The sequence below is a fragment of the Ictidomys tridecemlineatus genome, chromosome 2, assembly GCF_052094955.1.
Source record: "Ictidomys tridecemlineatus isolate mIctTri1 chromosome 2, mIctTri1.hap1, whole genome shotgun sequence".
Classification (NCBI taxonomy): Eukaryota; Metazoa; Chordata; class Mammalia; order Rodentia; family Sciuridae; genus Ictidomys; species Ictidomys tridecemlineatus.
This window is the reverse complement of record NC_135478.1, coordinates 136,411,513-136,435,515: the sequence shown is the minus strand read 5'-3', so window position 1 is coordinate 136,435,515 and position 24,003 is coordinate 136,411,513. Positions and strand designations below refer to the sequence as shown.

Genomic DNA, 24,003 nt, shown 5'->3' with positions numbered 1-24,003 from the left:
GATTTGCTTTCTTACTCTTTGGCTATTGCGTCTTAGTCGTCTTCTCTGTCTCTCTTTCTCCTCTACCTTATCTTTCATTGTTGGTGTTCCTGAAGGTATGTCCTTGGTGGTCTTTTACCTTCTTCCTAGATACTGTCTTTGCGGTGTAGTTTTTATACTAATGTCTCCATGCCATTACAAGTGCATAGAAATATTTCCAGATCTGAGCTCAGGTTATTGACTAGATACCTCCATGTTCACATTTCAAAAAGGTATCTCAAACTCAGCATGCCTTTCATTTCTATCAAGTCTGCTTGATCTTAGTCCTGCTTTAAATCTCAGCCTAAATACCTCTTCCTGATACCCTAGTCAGATTTTCTCTTTTGGAATATCACTGTGTTTTTAAACGTATCCAGTTAAAGCATTCTAATATTGTAGTTTTTTATTGACATTTGTTTGCAGTGCTACATTAATGAGGCTCTTGAATTAGTGGCTCTTACTTTATCTTTGCACTTATAAACAATAAATTTGTTGACTACTTTGTTGAAGAAAATAAAATTCCAAAATAAAGAGTTTATATGATTCGTAATTTTTTAAATACTTCAGACTAGAATTTGCACATATAAATATAGAGCCTTTGGCCCACATTGACTGTTTCTGTTCTTATGTCTACTTCCAGCTTTACCAACATATTAGTCTTGAATTAAAGTAGTTAAGTTAATATACATGTTACTAGAGTGGATAATTGAAAGTTGGTCCTTCACATCTTTTTCTTGAAATGGGGTTCTCCATCATTAGGAATGATATTGCTGAAGAATTTTAAAATGCATTTTTGTAAGCTGTGCAAGTTTTGATTTCCAAATGTTTTGGTCATGTGTCAAATACTATTTTGGAATCAGTAATAAATGAAAATTAAGTTTCATCTCCCTTAATCTGTACCACTGAATTTATTGTTGTTGCTGCTGCTGATGATGATTCATGTAGTTTCTCCCTCTTTCCAGTACTTGGAGAAGCAAATCAATAAAAGCTTTTATTCTCTTGATTTTAAAATCAGTTCTGCTAACGGGTTGTATTAATCAGCCTTTTGCCTCTGTGACCAAAATATTTGATGAGAACAACTTAGAAGACGAAAGTTTATTTTGGACTTAGGGCTTCAGAGGTTCAGTTGGTGGTTGGCTGACTCCATTGCTTTGGGCCTGAGGTGAGGCAGAACATCATGGCTGAAGGGCATGGCACAGAAGAGCAGATCAGCTTATGGAAGCCACTAAGAAGAGAAAGAGTGGGGCCAGAGACAAGATATAGTCTAAGGGCATGTCCAGAGTGGCCAGCTCTTCCACCCAAATCCCACCTGCCTACAGTAACCACCCAGTAGTCTATTTAAATTATTATTGACATTGATTAATCTACTGATTATAGCTCCCATGATCTAGTCACTGACTAAAAGCCCCATCTCTAAACCTTGCTGTATTGGGAATCATGCTTTCCAAATAAACTTTTTGGAGGACATTTGTAGAGCCAAGTCCTAACAGGTATTTTTCTGTATGAAGACATTTTTTTGTTGTTAATGTATTTCAAGGTTTATATTCTTAATGTCTGTATTAATGGAGAAGACTAGTGGGGGTTCATTTGGTTCTATCTGTCCTTTTTGCTCTGATTCTTCTTTACTTGTAGTTATCAGTCACAAAGGTGTCTTCTTTAAGTGCTAAACAGGTGGGGACAGTATTTGGTAGCAGAAGTAGTAATAGCTACCATGTGTTTTCTAGATAACCTCATCTGCGTCACTATTAAAACTGAAAGTGAAAGGGTTTTCTTTTGTGGGGAGGCTGTGCTGGGAATCAAAACCAGGGCCTGGAGCATGCTAGGCTAGTATTGCTTTATTTATTTATTTTTAAAGAGAGAGGGAGAGGGAGAATTTTTTTAATATTTATTTTTTAATTTTCGGTGAACACAACATCTTTGTTTTGTATGTGGTGCTGAGAATCGAACCCGGGCCGCACACATGCCAGACGAGTGCGCTAACGCTTGAGCCACATCCCCAGCCCCTAGTAGTAGTAGTGCTTTACCACTGAGCTGTATATTCCCAGAATCTCAAGAGAAAGAAATTCTGTATAAAAATACCATTTTAAAATAATCCTATTTTTTTAACTCTTTCCCCTAAACTATTAGTTACCTTATAAATAGCCATGATTTTTTTTCACTTCATCTAGAAGGATCCCTTTACTTTTTTTTTTTTTTTTTTTAGCTTAAAACAGCTGAAACATGCTATTAATAGGGTAAAGGGTAATTAACTAGATTTAATAGACTTTTACTGTGGTTGTCTTATAGTTCAGAGCTTATCGTATTACTTTCTCGGTCTTAACTTTAAAATGAAAATATTGAAAGAAAATTGGGAAATAATCTGAGTGAGTTGTATCTAAAGTGGTAGTTGATATATTTTCTTCAAGATATTTTATTAACTTTGGAAAATAGGCTTTTTCAAATTATTTCTGAATTAATCTGGTTTCTCCTCAGGTTGTTAGTTTATGAGGCAGATGATTCCATATTTTTGGAACTTTCACAGTGCTTTTGAGAACTTTTAAGCACTTTTAAGAACACTACTAGCTGGGCATGGTGGCATACAACTGTAATCTCAGCTGCTTGGGAGACTGAAACAAGAGGATCTCAAGTTCAAAGCCAGCCTCAGCAATTTAGTGAGACCCTAAGCAACTCAGTGAGATCCTGTCTCTAAATACAATACAAAAAAGGGCTGGGATGTGGTTCAGTGATTAAGTGTCCCTGAGTTCAATCCCTGATTACAAAAACAACAAAAACCACTGCTGTTCAGTAAGTATATGATGCTGGTCATGTATGTGTTTATTACATTTTCTAGAAATACCATTAAAATAAATAAAATGACAAGTGAATTTATTTTAACCCCAAATATAAAAAAATTGAAATTTCTTTTTTTGTATTAAATCTTCAAAATCCACTGTGTATTATATACTTAAAACACCTCTCGCCTTGCTGTAGCCTTAGTTCAAACCGTGTTTGATCAATGCTTTTCAGTTAGACACTGTAGTTTTAAAATGTAGCTTGATATTGGCCCGGGGAAGATATTATTCTGTATGTTTGGGACCACCCACTACCAATTTATCCTACTTTATATAACAGCCTTGGGCCTTTTGTTTTTGAATATTTACCTTTCAAAGATTGATGTTAATACCTTTATTTCTGATTAATGATAGTCTGTTGTGTGGATGAACTGAACATTGTTTATCCATTTACCTATTGAAGAATACTTTGGTTGCTTCCAGCTTTTGACATTTATGAACACAGCTGCTATAATTTATGTACAGGTTTTTGTGTGGGTGTAAATTTTAAATTTCTTTGGGTAAATACCAAGGAGCACAGTTGTTGGTTCCTTTGGTAAGAGTATGTTTAGTTTTGTAAGAAACTGCAAACTGTCTTCCAAATGTGATTGTTACCATTTGGTATCTCATAAGCAACATATCAGAGTTTCTCTTGCTTCATATCTTCATCAGCATTTGATGTTACTGTTTGGGATATTTGCAATTCTAAGATATGCAATACCTTTTAATATGCAATTCTCTGATGAAGTAATGTGGAGAGTCTTTTAATATGTTTATTTGCCATTTGTATATCTTCTTTGGTGAGGTATCTGTTCAGATCTTTTGCCCATTTTTTATTTGAGCTGTTTTGTTATTGTAAGATTTTAAGAATTCTTCAGGTGTATTGCATACCAGTCTTTATCAGATGTGCATTTTGTGAAGATTTCCTTCTAGTTTCTGACTTGTCTTTCCATTCTCCTAATCGGGACTTTCAAAGAGAAAAGTTTTAAATTTTAACAATGTACAACTTAATTTTCTCTTTCACATATTTTGATTTTGGTGTTGTATCTAAAATCACCATGAAACCTAAAATCCGTAAGTTTAAAATTCATTTTAAAATTTTTGTGAAAGGTATAAAAATCTATGTAAAATCATTTTTGTTTGAATACTTATGTCCTCTTGTTTCAGCAGCATTTGCAGAGAAACTATCCTTTCTCCATTGAAATGCCTTTGCTGCTTTGTCGAAGATAAGTTTGACTATTTTTTTCAGGGTCTATTTTCATGTTTTCGACTTATCTGTTTTTCACTGCTATCACATTATGTAGATTATGGTAGCTTTATAGTATATCTTAAAGTTGGATAGAGTCAGTTCTCTAAGTTTATTCTCCATCTTTTCTCCAGTATTGTGTTGTTGTTCTCAGTTTTTTTGTTTTGTTTTGTTTTGTTTTGTTTCTTTGCTACCCATATAAACTTATCTGCAAAATAACTTGCAAGAATTGACACTTTGACATTGAGTATTCCTCTCATATACCTGAAATATTTTTCCATTTGTTTATATTTTTATTTTTTTCCATTAGAATTTTGTAATTTTTTCTTATAGATGTTATACATATATGGTTTTAATTTCAAATTCCATTTGTTCATTGTTGGTGTATAAGGAAGCATCTGTGATTTGGTATCTGCCATTACTTTAGGGACATTTTCTGTCATTGCTTCAGATATTTCTGATGTTTCCTTCTCTCTTCTCCTCTGGTATAACACCTCTTGTAATTATTCATTGTATACTTTGTTCTTTTTTTTTCTTTGAATGTCATTTTGGAAGTTTCTTTTGACATATCTTCAAGCTCATTGAAATTTTTTTTAAAAATACGTTTTTAGTTGTAGATGGACAAAATACTGTATTCTATTTATTTATATTTATGTGGTGCTGAGGATCAAACCCATTGCCTCACATATACTAGGCAAGTGCTCTACCACTGAGCTACAACCCCAGCCCCAACCTCATTTATTCGTTGGCTAAATGTGGTATGAGTTATGAGTCTATCAGTGATATTCTTTATTTCTGTTAACAGTGTTTTTGATTTTGAACATTTCCTTTTGAATTTTTAGAGTTTCTGGTTCTCTATTTATGGTAGCCATCTGCACTGACCTGTTGTTCACTTTTTTTTTCCCAATAGAACTTTTAGTATAGCTATCATAGTTTTAAAATGTTCTTGTATGTCTGCTATGTTGACCCTTATGCTTACTTTGTTTTTTAAGACTGTTTTAACCTATCTTATTAGGTTTTGATTGAAAGCTCTAAATAATATATGAGATTTGAAAGAACTAAGGTAATAGGCCTTTTGTGTAAGGTTTCTTCTGAACAGAGTTAGTAATAATGAAGGTTTTGTCTTGTGTACAATATCTGATATTTTCTTAATCAGTGTGATATTGGTTTTAGGTTTCATTCATTACTATAATGAACTTCGAAGAAAGAATCCTCCCGTTCCATGTTTACTGGGAGTTATTTTGCTGTTTTTAATTAGGAATCGATTATGAACTATGATTAGTTACTTACCATGAAGTTAAGAATTTTTCTCTTTTCTCAGATAGTTGTAATGCATTTTGTTAGGTTTTCTATTCTTGAATTGATAAATGAAACTTTAACTTGATTATGATATTCTAATATATATGATATATCTTTGGATTCAATTTGTACAAGTTTTAAGGTTTAATCAGTACAGTACAGTTGTATGGTTTATGTGTTTATACTAAGTGCTATTTTATGTTTTGGTTGCACAACCACATTAGTTTTAGAAAATAAAGTTGTAACTTCTATGTTTTCAAGAACTCTAGCTGTATAAACAATTAAATTGTATGTTTATTGAAAGCTGGACTGTCTAAAGTTCATCTGGGACCACTCCCCTTTTTATTAAAAGCAGTTCTTTTAACAACTTTTCAGTTTCTTTTAATGAACTCTACTCTGGGGGGAGGGTTCTGCTGAGACAATTTGTCTAAAACACTGAACAATTTATTTTACATTAATCATACTCCTCAGGTATTTTTTTATCATAAACTTTCTTTAGGAAAAGGAAACTAGTTTGTGTATTTCCTTTATATTACATTCTTGGAAAAATTTGAATGTGATTAAAGTGATAAAGTAGCACTTTCAAAAATTATTTCCTAACCATCAGCAGTATTTTATTGTTTTACAATAACTCTTGTATAGGTACAATGTATAATTAAAAGTCTTTAATGTAGTAATTATTCTCATTCTTAGGTGCATTTTATCTGGTCTTTGAATATATGGACCATGATCTAATGGGACTGCTGGAATCAGGCTTGGTTCATTTTAATGAAAATCACATAAAGTCATTTATGAGACAGCTCATGGAAGGTCTGGATTATTGTCATAAGAAGAACTTTTTGCATAGAGACATTAAATGTTCAAATATCCTTCTAAATAATAGGTATGGATATGAGTTTGATATATATGTTTAAAGTAAGTGTTATATACTATATACCTTGATTCTGTAAAAAGAGTTTCAGATTAGTTCATTGCTTTAAACTATTTTAATGTAATCAACATTACAGCTTTGGGCTACCTCTAAAGTTGTGTTAGATATATTTTAATTAAATTCACTTCCAGTGTAGTTTGTAATGTACATATAATAATACTTAGTTGCCTTTCTTAAAATATCATGAGTATTCTAATAATTGCTGATAAGCTTTCAGCTTTACATTAGAATTTTTAGAATTTTTTAAAACATTTGTCACAATTAGAAAGTGAACTTTTCTGAAGTTGTGTATGACGCTTATGTTAACTATTTCAGTAACTGCATAACCTGAGCTCTGGTAGTTCTCTTGTAATTGTTACTCTTATAATTTTGCTGTTTGTTAGTTTAAATGAGGCATGCCTGGTCATGATTTTAATTAATAGAAAATGTTCTGTGTGCTCAACCCCACTAAGAGCTGGAAAATTAAACAAATTTTAAATGATTTGACATTTCTTGAATATTATCGACTTGAAAAAGTTTTCAAGTCTTATTCCTGAGTAATGAAGATTCTCATTTGTTTTCATTGAAGTACACTTTTCTAAATACAAACTGAACATTAACAAAATTACTATTATACAAATACTATATTATAATAATGATAGTAATAATAGTAACAGAGTAATTCTTTGGTACCCATGGGAGATTGGTTTCAGGAACCTCCTCCCCTCTTGACCTAAATCTGTGGATGCTAATGTTCCTTATATAAAATGGCATAGTGTTTGCATATAACTAGTACATTTTCCCATATACTTTAAATCATCTCCAGATTATTTACAATACCTAATGCACAGTAAAAGGTTATGCAAATAGTTGATAATTCTGTATTGTTTAGGGAATAACAACAAGAAAAATAAGTCTGTATAAGTTTAGTACAGATGCATTTTCCCCAAATATTTTAATCTGCATTGGTTGAATCTGCAGATTGAGAACCCATAGCTATGGATGGACGCCTCAACTACTAGCAGCTGAAACTGTTTAAAGAAAAGTACTGTTTGTCATTGGTTAATTTTTCTATTGCTTGACTTTTCTTGTAAGACATTGGCAGTATTGCAGTGTAATCAAAGTTAATGTGTCTTTTTGATTAGTTCAAGGAATAGAGTATGAATCTACATTATCAATTCAGAGTAGAATAACAGCTGTTGTCCATTTTTTATTTCCACCAGAGGGCAGATAAAGCTTGCTGATTTTGGACTTGCTCGTTTGTATAGCTCAGAAGAAAGGTAAGAATACTCTTAAATGAACATTGTAGACACTGAAGTCTATTTTTAGGATCTGTACTTAAAACACCTTATTTTTTAATCATATTTTTTAAAAATGACATTAACTTTTCATGTTTAAATACACAAAATAATGACACTTTTTACTATATTGGATTGCCTAGTTTAGTTATAAAATTTTATGTAGTCAATTTAAAAGTAATTGATTTTTGGCACAGATAAATATAGTTTTGTTAAAATATGCAATTTTAAATATGACTGAATTTTAAATAATTTTAAAAATTAATGCTTATTTCTGATGCAGATACAGACATTAAGATATTCTTAATTTTTGTATTTTCTAAGAAACCTTAATGTATGCTTTTAAAATTATACATTTAAAAAACTTTTTTCTTTTTTGGCGGAGGGTGAGGGGTGGTGGTGCTAGGGATCAAACCCAGGCATGTGCTCTACCACTGAGCTTACACTCTAGCTGATAAAACACCATTTTAATTATTGTTTTAGACTTCACTTTGTGTGTGTTATGTCTGTAGTTGTGTTACTTTTTCTTTGTTTTGATAACTACTTGGAACTCTTTAAGCAAAATATTATGAGGAAGTTATATATGTAAAACATAAAAACGGTAGAGCTTCTGTGGCTAAAGTTGGGTGTGTATCTGATTTGATTTCCTTTGGGTCTGGTGATGAGAAATATGACTTGCCTTGTTAGTATATAGCAGCTAAAACTGTTTAAAGAAAAGTACTTTTTGTCATCTGGTGAATTTTTCTACTGCTTGACTTTTTAACATGGAATTTCAAAAATAAAATATTATGTGAAATAGCAGCTTTTATACAGATAAACTCTGAAATTAACAGATTCATGAATATTTGATCAGTTTAGCTCAATCTTATTTACTTTTGGATTTATTGATATATAAATATAATCTGTGTATTTTAAAATTTTATGGCAATTGTGTCATTTCTTTAGTGTCACCTTTTAATAGTAATGAAACATAAGTTGATTGAATTTCTTAGAAATAGTTGTTTGCTTTCAGTGAATCTTTGCCAATTTTTGGTTAGTTGAGGAAATAAATAAAAATTCTTTTGTTTCAAATTTTCAGAGTGAAAAATCTTTTGATTTTTCGGTACCAGTGACATCATTGTGTAAAATCTTTGCATTGTTTATTGTTCTAGAGTAAAAGTTTTCAAATAATGATCTGAGAGTTTGGAGAAACTCCCCAGAGAGTATTTTATGAACAGAGTTGTGATTGGACAGGGGTCTTAGTTCTCTATATCTACTTTTATGAGAGTTATTTTCTTTTTATTTTACCCACTGAACTCAAAGTTAATATTTGAAGAAAGGGTTGTATGGATTTTTGGTGTGTTTGTGTGTGACTGTTTTATAAAATTGTTCTAGAGCCTAAAAAGATAATGCTCCTCAATTTGCATTTGTGAAAATTGATATCCAGACAGGATTGAATGATTTTCTTTTTAAAAACTTGTTTTTAATTGGAATATAAAAGTTGTATATATTTGTTGTGTACAGTGTGTCATTTTGCAATATACATATATTGTGGAATGCCTAAATGATCCAAGTAACATGCCTTACCTCAGGGTTTTTGGTTTGTTTTTAGTTTTGGTAAGAATACTTAAAGTCTACTCTCAGCAGTTGTCAAGAATATAATATATTGCTGTTAAGAATCACCATGTTGTCCAATAGATCTCTTGCACTTACTATTCCTGTCTCACTGACATTTTATGTTCTTTGACCAACCCTTAATCCCAATCACAGCCTCTTGTAACCACCACTGTATTTTATACTTACATGAGTTCAACTCTTTTATATTCTACATATAAGTGATATCATACAGTCTTTGTTTTTTGTTGCTGGCTTATTTCACTTAATAATAATGCCCTTCACTTTTATCTCTGTTGTCATAAATAATGGAATTGCCTTCTATTAAGAAGAAGAGTATTCCATTGTGCTTACACACACGCACACACACATACACACACATCCCATATTTTCTTTTAACGATTCATTTGTTAATGAACACTTACATTATTTTCATATCTTTGCTATTATTAAGGATTGAAAGACTAAAAGTCAGAAGATATTGGCAATGTATAGTTCAAGGTTTTCTGCTCTCAATTTTTTTCTTATTCCATCATGTGTAATAGTGCCCTTTTGTAGAAGATGAAAAGAAAAGCTGATCTTAATGTGTACTTAATATAAAACTTAATTGATATGATATTTTTGAATGACTAAATTTCTGTGCATTTTTTTAGGGGGCACTTTAGTTAATTAAGGGTTTTGTTTGCTTAACTGGTTGAGATTTCACTGTAATTATATTATCCTTAATACAAGTATATGTTTGTTGTACTTGAGTATAAATCTCATTGTTTTTATTTTCTTTTTTTTTTTTTTTTTTTTTTTTTTTTAAGAGAGAGTGAGAGAGGAGAGATAGAGAGAGAGAGAATTTTTAATATTTATTTCTTAGTTCTCGGCGGACACAACATCTTTGTTGGTATGTGGTGCTGAGGATCGAACCCGGGCCGCACGCATGCCAGACGAGCACGCTACCGCCTGAGCCACATTCCCAGCCCCTTTATTTTCTTATTACGTTTCAATGAAGATGGGAAACACCTCATTACCATTTGAATCCATCCAATCACTTCTTATCATGCAGATGTCTGTCTACACCATTTGGAATAGAGTTGTTTCAAAAAATTTACTATTAAGCCATATTTTATAAATCAAAACTCTATTTTCCCATTGATTTCTATTTTAAATGTAGTGTTGGTTTCCAGTGAAGTGTCAGAAATATGACAGTTCACTGGGTCATGTTCTTTATTACCCTGTTGGATTCATGGAGGAATTTTGAGTTTAGAAAAACAGGAAATTTAAATCTTTTAATTTTGCATTTTTCAGGTAATATTAACTGAATTTTTCTGGTCAGTGAAATTTATAAGAGAGATGATTGGTGTCATTTTGTTTTATAAGCAAATGTCTTATTCTGATTAAGAGATTTATATACTCCTTTAAATTGCCCTCTCTCTTTTTTTTTAATAGTAAGCTTTCCTTTTTTTACAATTTTTTTAGTTGTCAATGAACCTTTATTTTATTTATTGATACATGGTGCTGAGGATCGAACCCAGTGCCTCACACATGGTAGGCAAGCGCTCTGCTACTGAGCCACCATCCCAGCCCACCCCCTCTTTTTTAAGGTAACAGTTATTCTCTTCAAAATCCATTGGAGAAATAGGCTTTATTTTTGTAGAATGCCTTCAAAATATGTATTTTCTTCTAGTGAATCTTAATAACACTCTGATTTTAAAAGAAATTTTACTGTAATATACCCATGTACATTTTAAGTTACTTTGAAATAGTTTCTAGTTAGCTACTATAGATAGAATAATTGAAGTGTTTAAAAATTTAGTGTAAGGTTTTTCATTTTAAAATAGAGCAGATTTCAGCCTGTTACTGTAATAGCATCAACCACAACTGTCATTTAATTTTTGATATGCCTTCTTTTTTAATTGTGAGAAAAACTGGTTAGAATTATAGCTAGTACTTTAGGTCTGTAATCAGTATGGACCTCCCTGTTACATGTGCTATAATAGAAGAAAGAAAGAGAGTCACTAATTTAAAGTTAGGACGGTAGATGATGAGAAGTAATATTTGTTTTAAACCTGAATTATTTCCTCATTTTGAATATCAATATTCACACTTTATTCTGTTCAACATTGGAAACTTTAGAACTATATAACCTATGTTTCAGTACTATTTAGTTGTCAATGAACCTTTATTTTATTTATTTATACGTGGTTCTGAGGATCGAACCTCACACATGCTAGGCAAGCGCTCTACCACTGAGCCACCACCCCAGCCCACCCCCTCTTTTTTAAGGTAACAGTTATTCTCTTTAAAATCCATTGGAGAAATAGGCTTGGTTAGTTGAGGAAATAAATAAAAATTCTAGAGCCTAAAAAGCTAATGCTCTTCTTTTAAAAGATTCTGTGCAACTTTCCCAGAATCTTCGAGTCATAGTATTTCCCCTTTTCTGAGTCTTTATTAACAAATTATAGGTGTTTTACTAAAAGATGTAGTTACTCTGTGTGTGTCGTGTGTCTCCCATATGACATATAAATTAAAATTAACTTCATTTCCTGAGAGGAAAATATGAAGTTTACTTTTTTGATACAAAGAACATAAAATCCACATCCTAAATTAGGGAATTTTTGGTTCTAGTCCTGGCATTGTTGTTTAATCTGTTGTGGAATCTTAGTTAAATTACTTAACCTCTCTGAGCCTTGTTATTCTCGATATAAAATCTCCCAAGTCCTGGCGTGGAGGGGAGCTAAGTGGTAGAGCACTTATCTAGAATACAGAAGACCTTAGGTTCACTTACCAGTACTGCAAAAAGTAAAATCTCCAAATCCGTTACTTACATAGTATTGAAAAGCATCTTTTATGGTTCTAAAAATTACAGTCAAAATAAAATAGATTCTTTGAACAGTAATCAAAGAATCTATTTTACTGCATTTTTGTGTGAGGGAGAAAAGAGAGGTAAGTAAAAGAGTTTTGAGTTATAAAACACAATAAATACCACCCTCCCACAGACCTTTTTGAAGGCAATATCACCATCTAGTGGTCCTCTAGAAAGTTGCAATTAAAAGCAAAACTGTTTTCTCAAAGCTGGTACCAGGAAAAACAGTAGGACCTTATGATAGTCATCTAAGGACTAGATGAAAATACTCAGCATTAAAAATTGCTTCCTAAACTCAAGTCATTATTGCTTGTGTACTTAGTCACTCAGTCTATAATTATGTCATTTTAAAGGCAGATTATATGCATACTTCTGGAGGTTTTTTTGTTTGCTTGCTTGTTATGTGGTGCTGGGAATTGGACCCAGGACCTCATGTGTGCTAGGCAAATGCACTGCTGCTAAGTATACATCTCTATCCTATTTTTAAATTCTATGTGCCCTAGAACATCAGATGTATTTACAGTAAATCCCTCATTCTGATCCAGGAGAAAACTATCCCAGTCTGGTATAAATCAGTGCAGGGAATTGTTGGGGAACCAGGTAATAAAGAAGCATTGGACAAGAACCATGTTGTCATAAAAGATTACTATGTAATAACATAGGACTAACAATAATACAATTAAACAAGCTTCAGGAATGGATATGTTCATTTAGATCACTGATTTAATATTTAATTAGATAATCAAAATTAAATTGTAGTTCCTCTGGTGTAGATATGGTAGTCTACGTTTTAAATCATGTAAAACGAGAAAGGCAATTTAGTTCTTTTGGATCACAGTGTTGCCCCTTCCTCATGTTGAGGAAGTCTCACCTGTGTTCTTAATGTTGAACACTTATTAATCTAAATTTTAGGCTTTGGTCTTTTTTCTCATCTCAAATCCTTTGTGTTTGCTAAACATCTTCACCTGTATGATGTGGGGTATTTTAAATTAAACCTTGGTTTCAAAACCACTCTGATCTCTTCCCATAAAAAAAGTTGCTCCTTTCCTTTATCCTGTTTTAGTTATCCAGTTACTCTCATAGGTATGTCTCATATGATCCTTGTAAATAGAATTCTATTGGCTTTCCAACCTCTTTGTCCCTAATTTTCTTCTCTCCTGCAATTTTTACCTGATGGCATTCCCAGCACTCCAGATAGTAATGATGTTGAACTATTATCAGTTCCCTAAGCATGCTATGCTCTGAAATGCCTTGTCACTATCTAAGATTTTTTGTATTGTGTTATACCTCTTATTGCCTCAGCCTGCAAATTTTTTTTCCTTTAGTGTGCAGTTAAGGTGTTACCTCCTTTGAAATCTGCTGTGAATCACATAGGCATCATTGGATGCATCTTCCTTCATTTGTTCCAATTATATTATTAATTGTTCTATATAATACTTATAATACATTTTGGAATATATATATATATATATATATATATATATATATATATATATATATATATATACACATTATATCTATATTGCTTTCCAGATTTTAGGACTCTAAGCACTACAACCATGTTTTTTGTTTGTTTTATTAGACTAACCATGCTTAGGCAGTACACTGTCCAGCTCAGAGTCTCAATAAATATTTGTTACTTATAAATATTTAAATATCTTAACAAATATTTTAAAAAGCAAAGGAAAGAACAAACTTAAATAGCATTTGTGTATGGTACCTTATTATGTATAGTCCTCCTTTCCCAAGAATTAAGAGAAAGTCCTCTGAGATGGGTGATGTAGGTTTCATTATTCTTAGGCACATGTTAGGGGAAACTGAAGTTTACAAAATTTAAGTGTATTTGCATCATCACACAACCAACACAGTGGTAGAATGAGGAATGAACTGAGGTCTTTTGAAAGAAAGATAGTTAATTTTCTTTCTTTTTTTTTCAGGTTTTTTTTTTTTTTTGTAGTTGTAGATGGACAGAATGCTTTTGTTTTATTTGTTTATTTTTATGTGGTGCTGAGGATCAAACCCAGGACCTCCTGTTTGCTAAGCAAGTGCTCTACCACTGAGCTACCTCCCTAGCCTAAGATAGTTTATTTTCATTATAGTGTAGTGCTTCTCTGATAAGATCCTGGACCCAGCCTTCATTATCTAAAAGTATCTTCCAGGAAGAGTTCCTGAGGGGCCTATTAGATGAACTTTATAAGGTACCATTAGGCTAATGACCATTTTTGGAGTTCTTTGGTACCAGAAGGTCTACTGAAGTTACTTTCTCTACTTTCTTACTCTCCAAATGTAACATTTTATTTTTGTTAAGTGACATATGTTTTAGTTCTAGCCTTCTAGCAGGTTAGCAAGTTGTATGGTATTTCCATTTCTGAATCTTATTGAATTCCATTGTTTTTTAAGCAGCTTTAAAGTTTCTTAAACATCTAATGAGAAATCTATAAATAAGATATATTTTGATAGCATTATTTAAAATTACCTGACATTTCCCATGAAGGTGGTGTTATCAAAGATTTTTTAAAAAAATATTAGTTTACCTCATTGATAAAGTGATAGTATGCACCTTCTTTAAAAAAAAAAAAACAACAAAACTGGTTATTAGATTTGCAGAGGAAGAAGCTTTTTTGAGGAGGTACTGGGAATTGAACCCAGGAATTTTTTACCACTGAGCCATATCCCCAGTCCTTTTTTACACTTTATTTAGAGACAGGGTCTCTCTGAGTTGCTTAGAGCCTGGCTAAGTTGCTGAGGCCAGCTTTGAAGTTGCAATCCTCCTGCCTCAGCCTCCTGAACCACTGGGATTACAGGCATGCACCATCATGTTCCAGCTTAATTTTTGCCACCTAAAAATTATAGCTTACTGGAGTTACTAATTAGTTTTTCTAATTTAGGTAGATGATGTGCGGGTGTGTTCTGCTATGTAATATAATTTATTGCTTGCAATTTATTTTTAATTATGGAAATAAATTTTTAAGTGTATAACACCTAAAAACCTGATTTTTTAAATTTTTTAGTTCTGTTTCTTCAGTAGGTACTTATTTGTTGTGAAAAGAATAGGAAAAGAATGTAAATATTTTTAATTCACAAAAATAAAAGGAATCCTGTACGTATTATCACATCAGTTTGCTTATCATGTGTGTGTGTGTGTGTGTGTGTGTGTGTGTGTGTGTGTGTGTGTGTGAGATCTTTAGGATGTTGACATTGGGTGGCTAAACCCAGAAGACCCAAGTTTGGAATGTTCATTTTTGAGGATTCTTGAGTTTTCATTTACTTACTTTTGGATGATCTGTTCTCATATTATAACAGTGCATTAATTTTCCTGGGATTTAGACGTTAGCCAGAAGGCTTCAAAAGATAATTCAATCTCTCAATTTTTGTCTTTACATTTATAAACACAATGTCTTAGTGATAACATGAATATTTTCTCAATAATACTATAAACTGTTGAATGGGATGATGCACAAAATTGTCCTGTACTCTACTAATTCTGCCTACCTTGAAATTTCCTTTTGACTGCAGTCATTCTGTCTGTATACTTTCTCAGTGTTTTCTTCTTTCTCATCAAATAATAAGGTAGAAAGTGAGGCATAGTACCTATTTTGCATAGTTTTTGAGTAAATCTCATGAATTTTTTTTGAAACCAGTTTATTGAAAATATTTGAAGCATATTTAAAAGTCCACTCACTTCTTGAACAATCTACCTTGGCTTTATCTGCTTGCTTTAGAAATTGTTCATTTGCTTAGCTATTTCAGGGAACCAAAAGTTCAATGTGATTGGGTCATGAACCAAATAAATTATTTTATATATCTTCTGTGGATATTCACCAGGAGGAAGTAATACTAAAATTGTGACACATTAACATTATGTCTTACACTATCAGTTTGACTGTGCTTTGGAAAGAGAATTGGTCTTTTAAATCTGGAAACAGGGACAACCAGTTAGAAAACTATTACATTAAATTTAGATAGGATGATTCTGGCTGAAACTAGGGAATGGGCATAGGTATCAGAGATAAATTATATCGTAAGTATATATTGGAGAATTATTAAAACTTGGTGATTGAAAATATGTTGTGAGCCACAATCCAGTCTCCTCTCTTACTATAAGGTTTCTGTCATAGCATCTGGATAAATGGTTTATTAGTTAGGATAGGCTAAGCCTATTTTAACAAAAATAACCTCAAAATTAGCCGTATAAAGAATGAGAATTTATATTTCTCACTTAATGATATCAAATAATTGTTGCTTACCTAATTTACCATTAATATTTAACCATATCATCAGGTCAAATGATGATTGTTTCATATAGTGATCCAGGAAACCAGGTTGGATGATCTGCCATCTTCTACAAATGCCTTCCAAGGCTGTTGCCAGAAGTAAGAAAATAGGGAGAAACGTTATGATGAGCCAGGCCTAGAAATGGCATGTATCACATGTATTCCCATTCCATTGGAGAGCATTTGTCATATGGGCACATGTCACCACAGTGAGCCTGGGAAATGTAGCATAGCTGGGCGGCTGCCATAGAAAAAAGGAATAACAAATTTTAGAGGACAACTATCGTTCTCTGCCACAAATGGTGATGCTGTTTGCTGAGACAGGAAGCAGGAAGAGAGAAGCAATTTGCAGCAAAAGGTAATAAATTTACTTTTGGATGTGTTTTGATGTAGGTACTTGTAGGACTTACAAATCTGCATGCATAATAATGGACAAGTGATCTTAATAAGCATCAATTGGAAAAAATTAGTCTTATTTTTCTATAACAATATGTTAATCCAGGGATTTAAAAGTTATTTTTCTTTGGGAAACAATTGAAAATAGAAAAGGAGAACTGCAAAAAATGGTTATGTTAGTTGTTATGTGGTTATGGCATAAGTCAGTCAATTAAAGATGTTTACTCTATGCCAGACATGGATCTGAGTAATACTATTGGCTAGATATTAGAGATGAACTTATTTATATGGTGATAAGAGAAGTTTTGAAAGGGTGGGACAAAGGAAAAAATTTAAAATATAAAATAATAAGCGTACTACAAAGCAAATAAAATAGTGACTATACAACCCATATAGGAAAATGATGGTGGTAGCTAGGATAATTTTCTCTAGGGCAATTTAGGATGGACCTCTTTAAGGAACTAAATTGCAGGTAAGACCTGAGTGATGAGAATGAAAAAACCTGAAGAAGGCCTGGGCAAAGAACATAGGAATTAAAAAGTAGAAATATTGAGTTAGTGGATAGCCTGGGAATAGACTTGGAAAGTTTAAATGTCATAAAGATGCCCAGCCTGATAGTAGTTGGTGTACATTGATATCATTATACAATGATATCAAATGAGGTAAATTTTATTTTGTTGCAGTGGGAAATCTTGTTAAAATACTTTAAAACAAGTAGGTGATAAGATCTGATTTTATGCTTTAAAGACAGCAATAACAAAAGTTTTTAAAAGAATTGAGGGAAGGTTAGGGTTGGAGGGAGGAAGCCAGTGAAGGGATTGATACATTAGTACCAATGAAATGATATTAATGACTGATTCAGATTATAGCTGTTGAGTTAGATTTAGGATTTAAGGGAAAGAGGATCAAGAATGACTCCTGGATTTTTGATCACAGAAGCTAGATAGGATAATAGAAATCCCAGATTTGCTTTCCAGTTAACTGTGGCTCTCCTTATTTGATTCAAAATCACTATAAATTACAATATAAAAGAACCAGTACAGATTTTATTATATGTGTTGTGGGAAAAATTAAACCTTTTATAGCTAGCTTAGTATATTCTTTTATATGACTCTTTTTTCCCCCTTTCTTATAATCTTGAAAGCCCTAAGGTAGGGAAGACCATAACCATATTTCATCTTCCCTTTCCTTCTCCTCCAATCTCTAGAATTCCTAGGATTGTAGAGGCAACACATTGGAATCTATCATTAAACTGATAGAAAATTTGTAACAGAAACTAATTTTTAGAAATATTCAGAAAAGCCAGTAATATATATACATTAAGTATATTTGCTGTATGCTTAGAAGTATATTTCATCTCGTTTTGCATTTAATCATTTTTTGAAAATGAACTGTTCTGAATTTGATGAGGTCATTAAAAATTAAGCTAGTTTTAATTGTTAAAGATGACTATGTAATATTTCCTGGAGTTTGGATATAGTGTATAGAATGATCTTTTATTTAAATATTCCTTTTCAATAAAATTTAACCTGAATTTGTATAGTTTCTGAAATTCAGTATGCTTTTTATGTAAAAATAAAATTAACTATTTACAGATAGATTTATATTAATTTAAACATTTTAGACTTAGCTATTCAGTTGCACTTTCATAACATGACTATAACTTTCAAATGCTTATAGACCCTTGAAATATCTTAGAAACTACTCATCATGATACTCAGTTTTGTTCTCCCATCCAGCTAATTTTATCTATGTCACCTAAAGTTACAGGGCCACATACATTAAGGTGCCTGCCCTGTGTCTGGCCTTGTTCTGGGCTTTGTATGAGGGTTCATATTAAAGAATGGTATGGGTTCTTTTGACTTCCTGGGAAGATAGAAAATATAAGAGAGTTGAAGACAGTGGTAAGTATATGAAGATCAATTATTATGAATAGAAATTAGAATTTATGGAGATGGATTTTTGACTATGTTGTGAAGGAAGTACAGGATTTAAATGAGAAAAACTGGGAAGGGTTTTAAAATTTCAAAGGAGCAAAGCATAAAAAGGTAAACATTTTTACAGAATGATTTAGAGTAGCTAAAGATCAAGGTTCTTCCTCATTATTCCAGTAAATAAACAAAAATGACTAAGAAAAATACATTAATATTAGAAAAGTCTAATCCTAATTTGCCATTACAGATTTACATCTAGACTTTTAAGTTTTTTACCAAAGCTATCTAAATTTTCTTCTGTCTTTGAAACATTGTTAATGCATTCCTATCTATGATAATGCTGTGATGCCCAGATTGATGGCTTTACTATTAGTGTTTAAAAGTATTTGGAGAAATGTGGCTGTGTGGGTTCTGAGCAAGTTAGACGTATCTTTCAATGTCTGGGACTTCAGGTCTATATTTGGCAAGAGGGAATTGCTTTATAAGTTGTATGTTTCTTTTCCCCAAACTGGTCCAAATCCAAGCCAATCCCTGGTACATGGGCGTGGAATATAGTGTTTCTGAGGAATTTGCTATGATATAAGAAAGATTTAGAATTGATAAAGATGTATGTATTCACCCACAAGTGTATATTTTAACCATGGATCGGTTAAAAGCATCTGACTTTTTAGGGCCCTCTTTTTTCATGTGTATCACGTAGACTTTGACTTTGCCAGACAAAATTTGTACTATGATGGTCCAACTTAACTCTAATATAACTTCACTAGATAATCTCTTCTATGGCAAAGAAAGAGTTTCCGTATGTATGTCTTCTTTTTAGTTGGTCACACACACACACAAAAATCTGATTAAAGTGCCATATCTGTTTTTAGTGGTTCTTTGCAGGATAGACCCCAGTTTCTGTAGACTACATTTTTGTACTCTCTGTTCACAAGCCAGAGTGGGTCAAAATTAATGCAGTTTTGTCGAAGACTTGGACAGTTAAAAACTTTTGTTAGGGGCTGGGGTATACTTCAGTGGTAGAACACTTGCCTAGCCTCCATGAGGCCCTGCATTCAATCCCCAGTACCACCACCACCACAACAAACTACAAAGAAAAAAAATCTACTCCACCACTTTTGTTAGGAAATCCCAATTTGAGTCTTGTCATCTATTAGTAATTTGCCAGATTTGGCCAAAATCAATGAACTCCCTTTTAAATAAGTTAATTTTTAAAATATTTTATGAAAAGGAAAACATTTTTTAACAGTTGAATTGATACAATGACCTCCTTTTAACGAAATTACACTTAACAGTCAACTACTTCTTATTAATTTCCACATATAAAGGAAGTTTTTAATCAGGTTTCTCTCAGGTGCATTTTATAATCCTCTGTTAGATGCCTTAATATATCTGCATTTGGTGGGCAGATGAAAGTGATTTTAGTTAGGATTGTAGAACTGCTTTGATAATTCAAAGTAATATTTTTCTAAGACAATCTCTTTTACTTCTACAAATACTAATTCTAAAGGGTCCTTTCTGTGTTTTTTAGTCGGCCATATACCAACAAAGTTATCACTTTATGGTACCGTCCACCTGAACTGCTGTTGGGAGAGGAACGATACACACCAGCTATTGATGTATGGAGCTGCGGGTAAGATAGACTCATTCATTGGTTTATTCTACTTAAAACTTTTGGTAGTGGATTAAATCAGAACATTTGGTTAATGGTGGGTGTTTTTTCCATTAGATGTATCCTTGGTGAACTCTTCACTAAAAAACCTATATTTCAAGCAAATCAGGAACTTGCGCAGCTAGAATTAATAAGGTAAGCTGCTGATGATAATATTTGTGGGATTGGGGTATGTCATACTCCATAGGAATTTTAAAAATTTTTCTAGCTTGTCTTTGCAGGAGGAGGACAGCATGGTTGTCTTGAAGGCTAATGACTGCTAAATGGAGGAGAAATCAGAATGTAGGCTCTTTGATAACTATAAGGATCTTAAAGTCTCTAGTTCTTTTTTCTTGGGAGAAAGGGGATGTTAAATTACAGGATTTGAGGCCCTAAAGATAAGATTAGGAGGTAAAAGTAAATACAAAATAGGAGAGAAAAAATAGTAGGCACTTTAAAAAAAAAAAAAGTATTGCATAAAGGAAAAATAAGTGTTTTAGAATACTGTAAAGATATACTCTATTTTCTGTGCACCATGGTATATTTATGGTATATTATATATGTATACCCACCAAAATATGTATATGCCCACTAGCATAGGTCTTTACCATTTGGAGCCTATCGTACAATCTAGCTCATAATTGGTTATTCATACATGTTAAGTTAACTTTTTCTTCATCTTAGTTTTAAAAATAATATTTAAAGGGGCTTTGCTTTTATATATTTAAGAATATAAACTTGGGCTGGGGATGTGGCTCAAGTGGTAGCGCGCTTGCCTGGCATGCGTGCGGCCCGGGTTCGATCCTCAGCACCACATACAGACAAAGATGCTGTGTCCGCCAAATACTGAAAAATAAATATTAAAGTTCTCTTTCTCTCGCCCTCTTAAAAAAAAAAAAAAAAGAATATAAACTTGCAACTTATAAGACTTTCATGAGTTTCAGAGTAAGGATGAAGTCTTAGGAAAAATGTTAATAGGCACAGATTTATAGAATTTTACTTTGCCAGTTGAACAAAACGAACATAAAAGTAACAAATACTAATCAGAAGGATCACAACTTCATCTGATAAATTTTAAAGGTATTATTCAGAAACAGAAAACTTAAAAAGAAGATCTTTGACATTGACAAATAGACCTTCTTTGGGGGTTTACCCTCCCCTGCAAAACAACAACAACAACAACAAAAACAAACAAAAAAACACCAGAATTCCAAAACCTTAGTATTAACCTTTTTGGTGTTTTGGTGAGTTGTTGTTTTTTTTTTTTTGTTGTTTTGTTTTTTTAACTGTAGGGCTCTTTAGCGAAAGATGAGTGTCAAGTTAGAACCTGCTCTTGCTCTGGACATAATTTGGCTATAATCAGAAATACCTAAGCCAGAAACTAATACCGCTTTAATTCAGCCATTTGCCTCATTTGAAAATGGAAGTATATGTCCCAGACTTGGCCAAGGAGCTTTCCAAGCACAGAATTATAATGAAATTACAAAGAGAAGGGAGTATTGTCCATTTTCTTTTGTTGTATCTGAATACCGCAGACTAGGTAATTTATGAAAAATACAAGTTTATTTAGCTCATGGTTCTGAAGGCTAGGAAGTTCAAGATTGGGTAGCTGCATCTGGTAAGGTCCTTTATGCTTGTTTGGAAACTGCAAAGTCCCAAGGTGGCACAGGAAGGCAGACTAAGCTAGTAGAGAGCACTTGCTTTTATAAAAAACTATTCTTTGAATAACCCAATTATAAGTAGAGCCCTCACGATCCATTCACCTTCCAAAGTTCCCTTCTCTTGAATACCATCAACATAGGATTTTGAGGACTAAGTTTCCAACATATGAAATTTGTGGGACCCATCCAAGCTATATAGCAGGGAGAGAAGGAATTCACTTGATGCACAGGAAAACTTTTATCTTTCATTGTGTGACCAACAAATAAACAATGATCAGGAGGAACTAATACTCACCAAACTAAGAAATATATTTTTATGCTAATCGAACATTGAAAAAAGTTAGTTATATATTAGTAGAAAAATAAAACCAGAGTAAACTTCAAAATAGTACTGACTATATTCTCTAAATAAAAATAGAATAAAACTAGAAATTAATGTAAAAAATGGAAACAGTCTCTCAAGTATCTAAAAATTTTAAATATGTTAAAAAATGATAGACTAACTATGGGCTCAGATGGTTCAAACCTGTGCTTTTAGAAAAAAATTACACCCTTAGATATAGTCATGTGCTATATAGGGATGTATATAGCAGGGTCTGTTTTGTATACAGGGTCTGTTTTGGTCAACAACAGACCTGTATACAATAGTGACCCCCATTATAATGAAGCAGAGTTGGATTTTGTGGTGCACACTTGTAATCCCAACAACTCAGGAGACCGAGGCAGGAGGATCACAAGTTTGAGGCCAGCCTCAGCAATTTAGTGAGGCCCTAAGCAACTTAAGACAGTGTCTCAAAAAATTATAAAAGGACTGGGGATGTATCTCAGTGGTGAAGCACCCCTGGGTTCAATCTCCAGTACAAAAGAAAACAAAACAAAAACCTGAAAAATTACAGTCTTCTGGTGATGTCATAACTGTCGTGGCATCATAGTGCAAAGATAACTCACTTTTGTGGTGATGCCGAACAAACCTACTGTGCTGCTAGTCATATAAAATTATAGCACATACAATTATGTAAGTACATAATACTTGATAAAAATAATGAGCAACTGTTACTGGTTTATGTATTTACTATACTATACTTTTTATTGTTATTTTAGCTTGTACTTCTTCTACTTATATATAAAAAAAGTTTACTGTAAAACAGTATGCCGTGTTACGCTGGCAGCAGCCTCATACAACTCGTGTTTACTGCCTCTCTTGATTGCATCAAGAGGCCGCGTCAAGTGATTGACCTATTCCATCTAGGTTTGTGTAAGTACACTCTATGATGTTCATACAACGACAGAATCACCTAAACACAGTTTTCAGAACGCATCCTGTCGTTAAACGACACAACTGCATAGTACTAAGAAAATGAAATTAAATGAATCATACATTCACCTGACAAGCTAGGGAAAAGAACCAGCAAAATAAATCCAGGGAATAAGAAAGGCACTTAATGAGTTCAATAAGAAAAATGTAGAAAAATACATTTAAGATATAATCTTATTCTTATACACATGCAATATAAATTAACCTAGTAACTTATTATGAAAAAAAAGTATAAAGAAATACAGTGAGGGGCTGGGATGTAGCTCAGTTGGTAGAGTGCTTGCCTTGCATGTACAAGGCCCTGGGTTCAATCCCTAGCCACCCCCTTCCCCCCAAAAAAAGAAATACAATGAAAATTGAATAACTCCAATGCCATTTGATTCACCCAACTTGAACCTAGAACATAATACAAAACTCAAATATGTGAAATAGTGCTGACAAATCATTAATCAGAGAACAAGGCTCCAACATTTTCATAGGTGAAATCTTGCAGGTCTTTCAGAAACCAAAACTTTTAATATTCTTTTAATTACTCCATAATGAAATAATGTAGTAGAAACTTTCTTATCCAGCCTTTTGTTGAACAAAATTATTAGGTTATTGATATTCTCCATTCCTTCTATAAATAAATGTTAGCTTGATAATTTGGCATGCTAAATGCTTATTAGCTAGTAGGCTGTCACTTGTTAGTAAGACTATGTGTTTATCCTGTCAAAGAATGTTTATCTTGTCAACCAGGGAGGT

The 24,003-nt window shown here is 32.7% G+C and overlaps 1 protein-coding gene across 4 annotated transcripts in view; it reads left to right on the top strand.

Moving 5' to 3' along the window:
- The window catches only part of Cdk13 (cyclin dependent kinase 13), a 95,232-nt gene that overhangs the window by 49,719 nt on the left and 21,510 nt on the right, over positions 1 to 24,003 (top strand). For all 4 annotated transcript variants that reach the window (XM_078039839.1, XM_078039837.1, XM_078039838.1 and 1 more), the window contains exons 6-9: positions 6,067 to 6,256; positions 7,507 to 7,563; positions 20,164 to 20,265; positions 20,362 to 20,439. In XM_078039839.1, the coding sequence (XP_077895965.1) occupies positions 6,067 to 6,256; positions 7,507 to 7,563; positions 20,164 to 20,265; positions 20,362 to 20,439 (427 nt within the window). The remainder of the gene's footprint in view (positions 1 to 6,066; positions 6,257 to 7,506; positions 7,564 to 20,163; positions 20,266 to 20,361; positions 20,440 to 24,003) is intronic.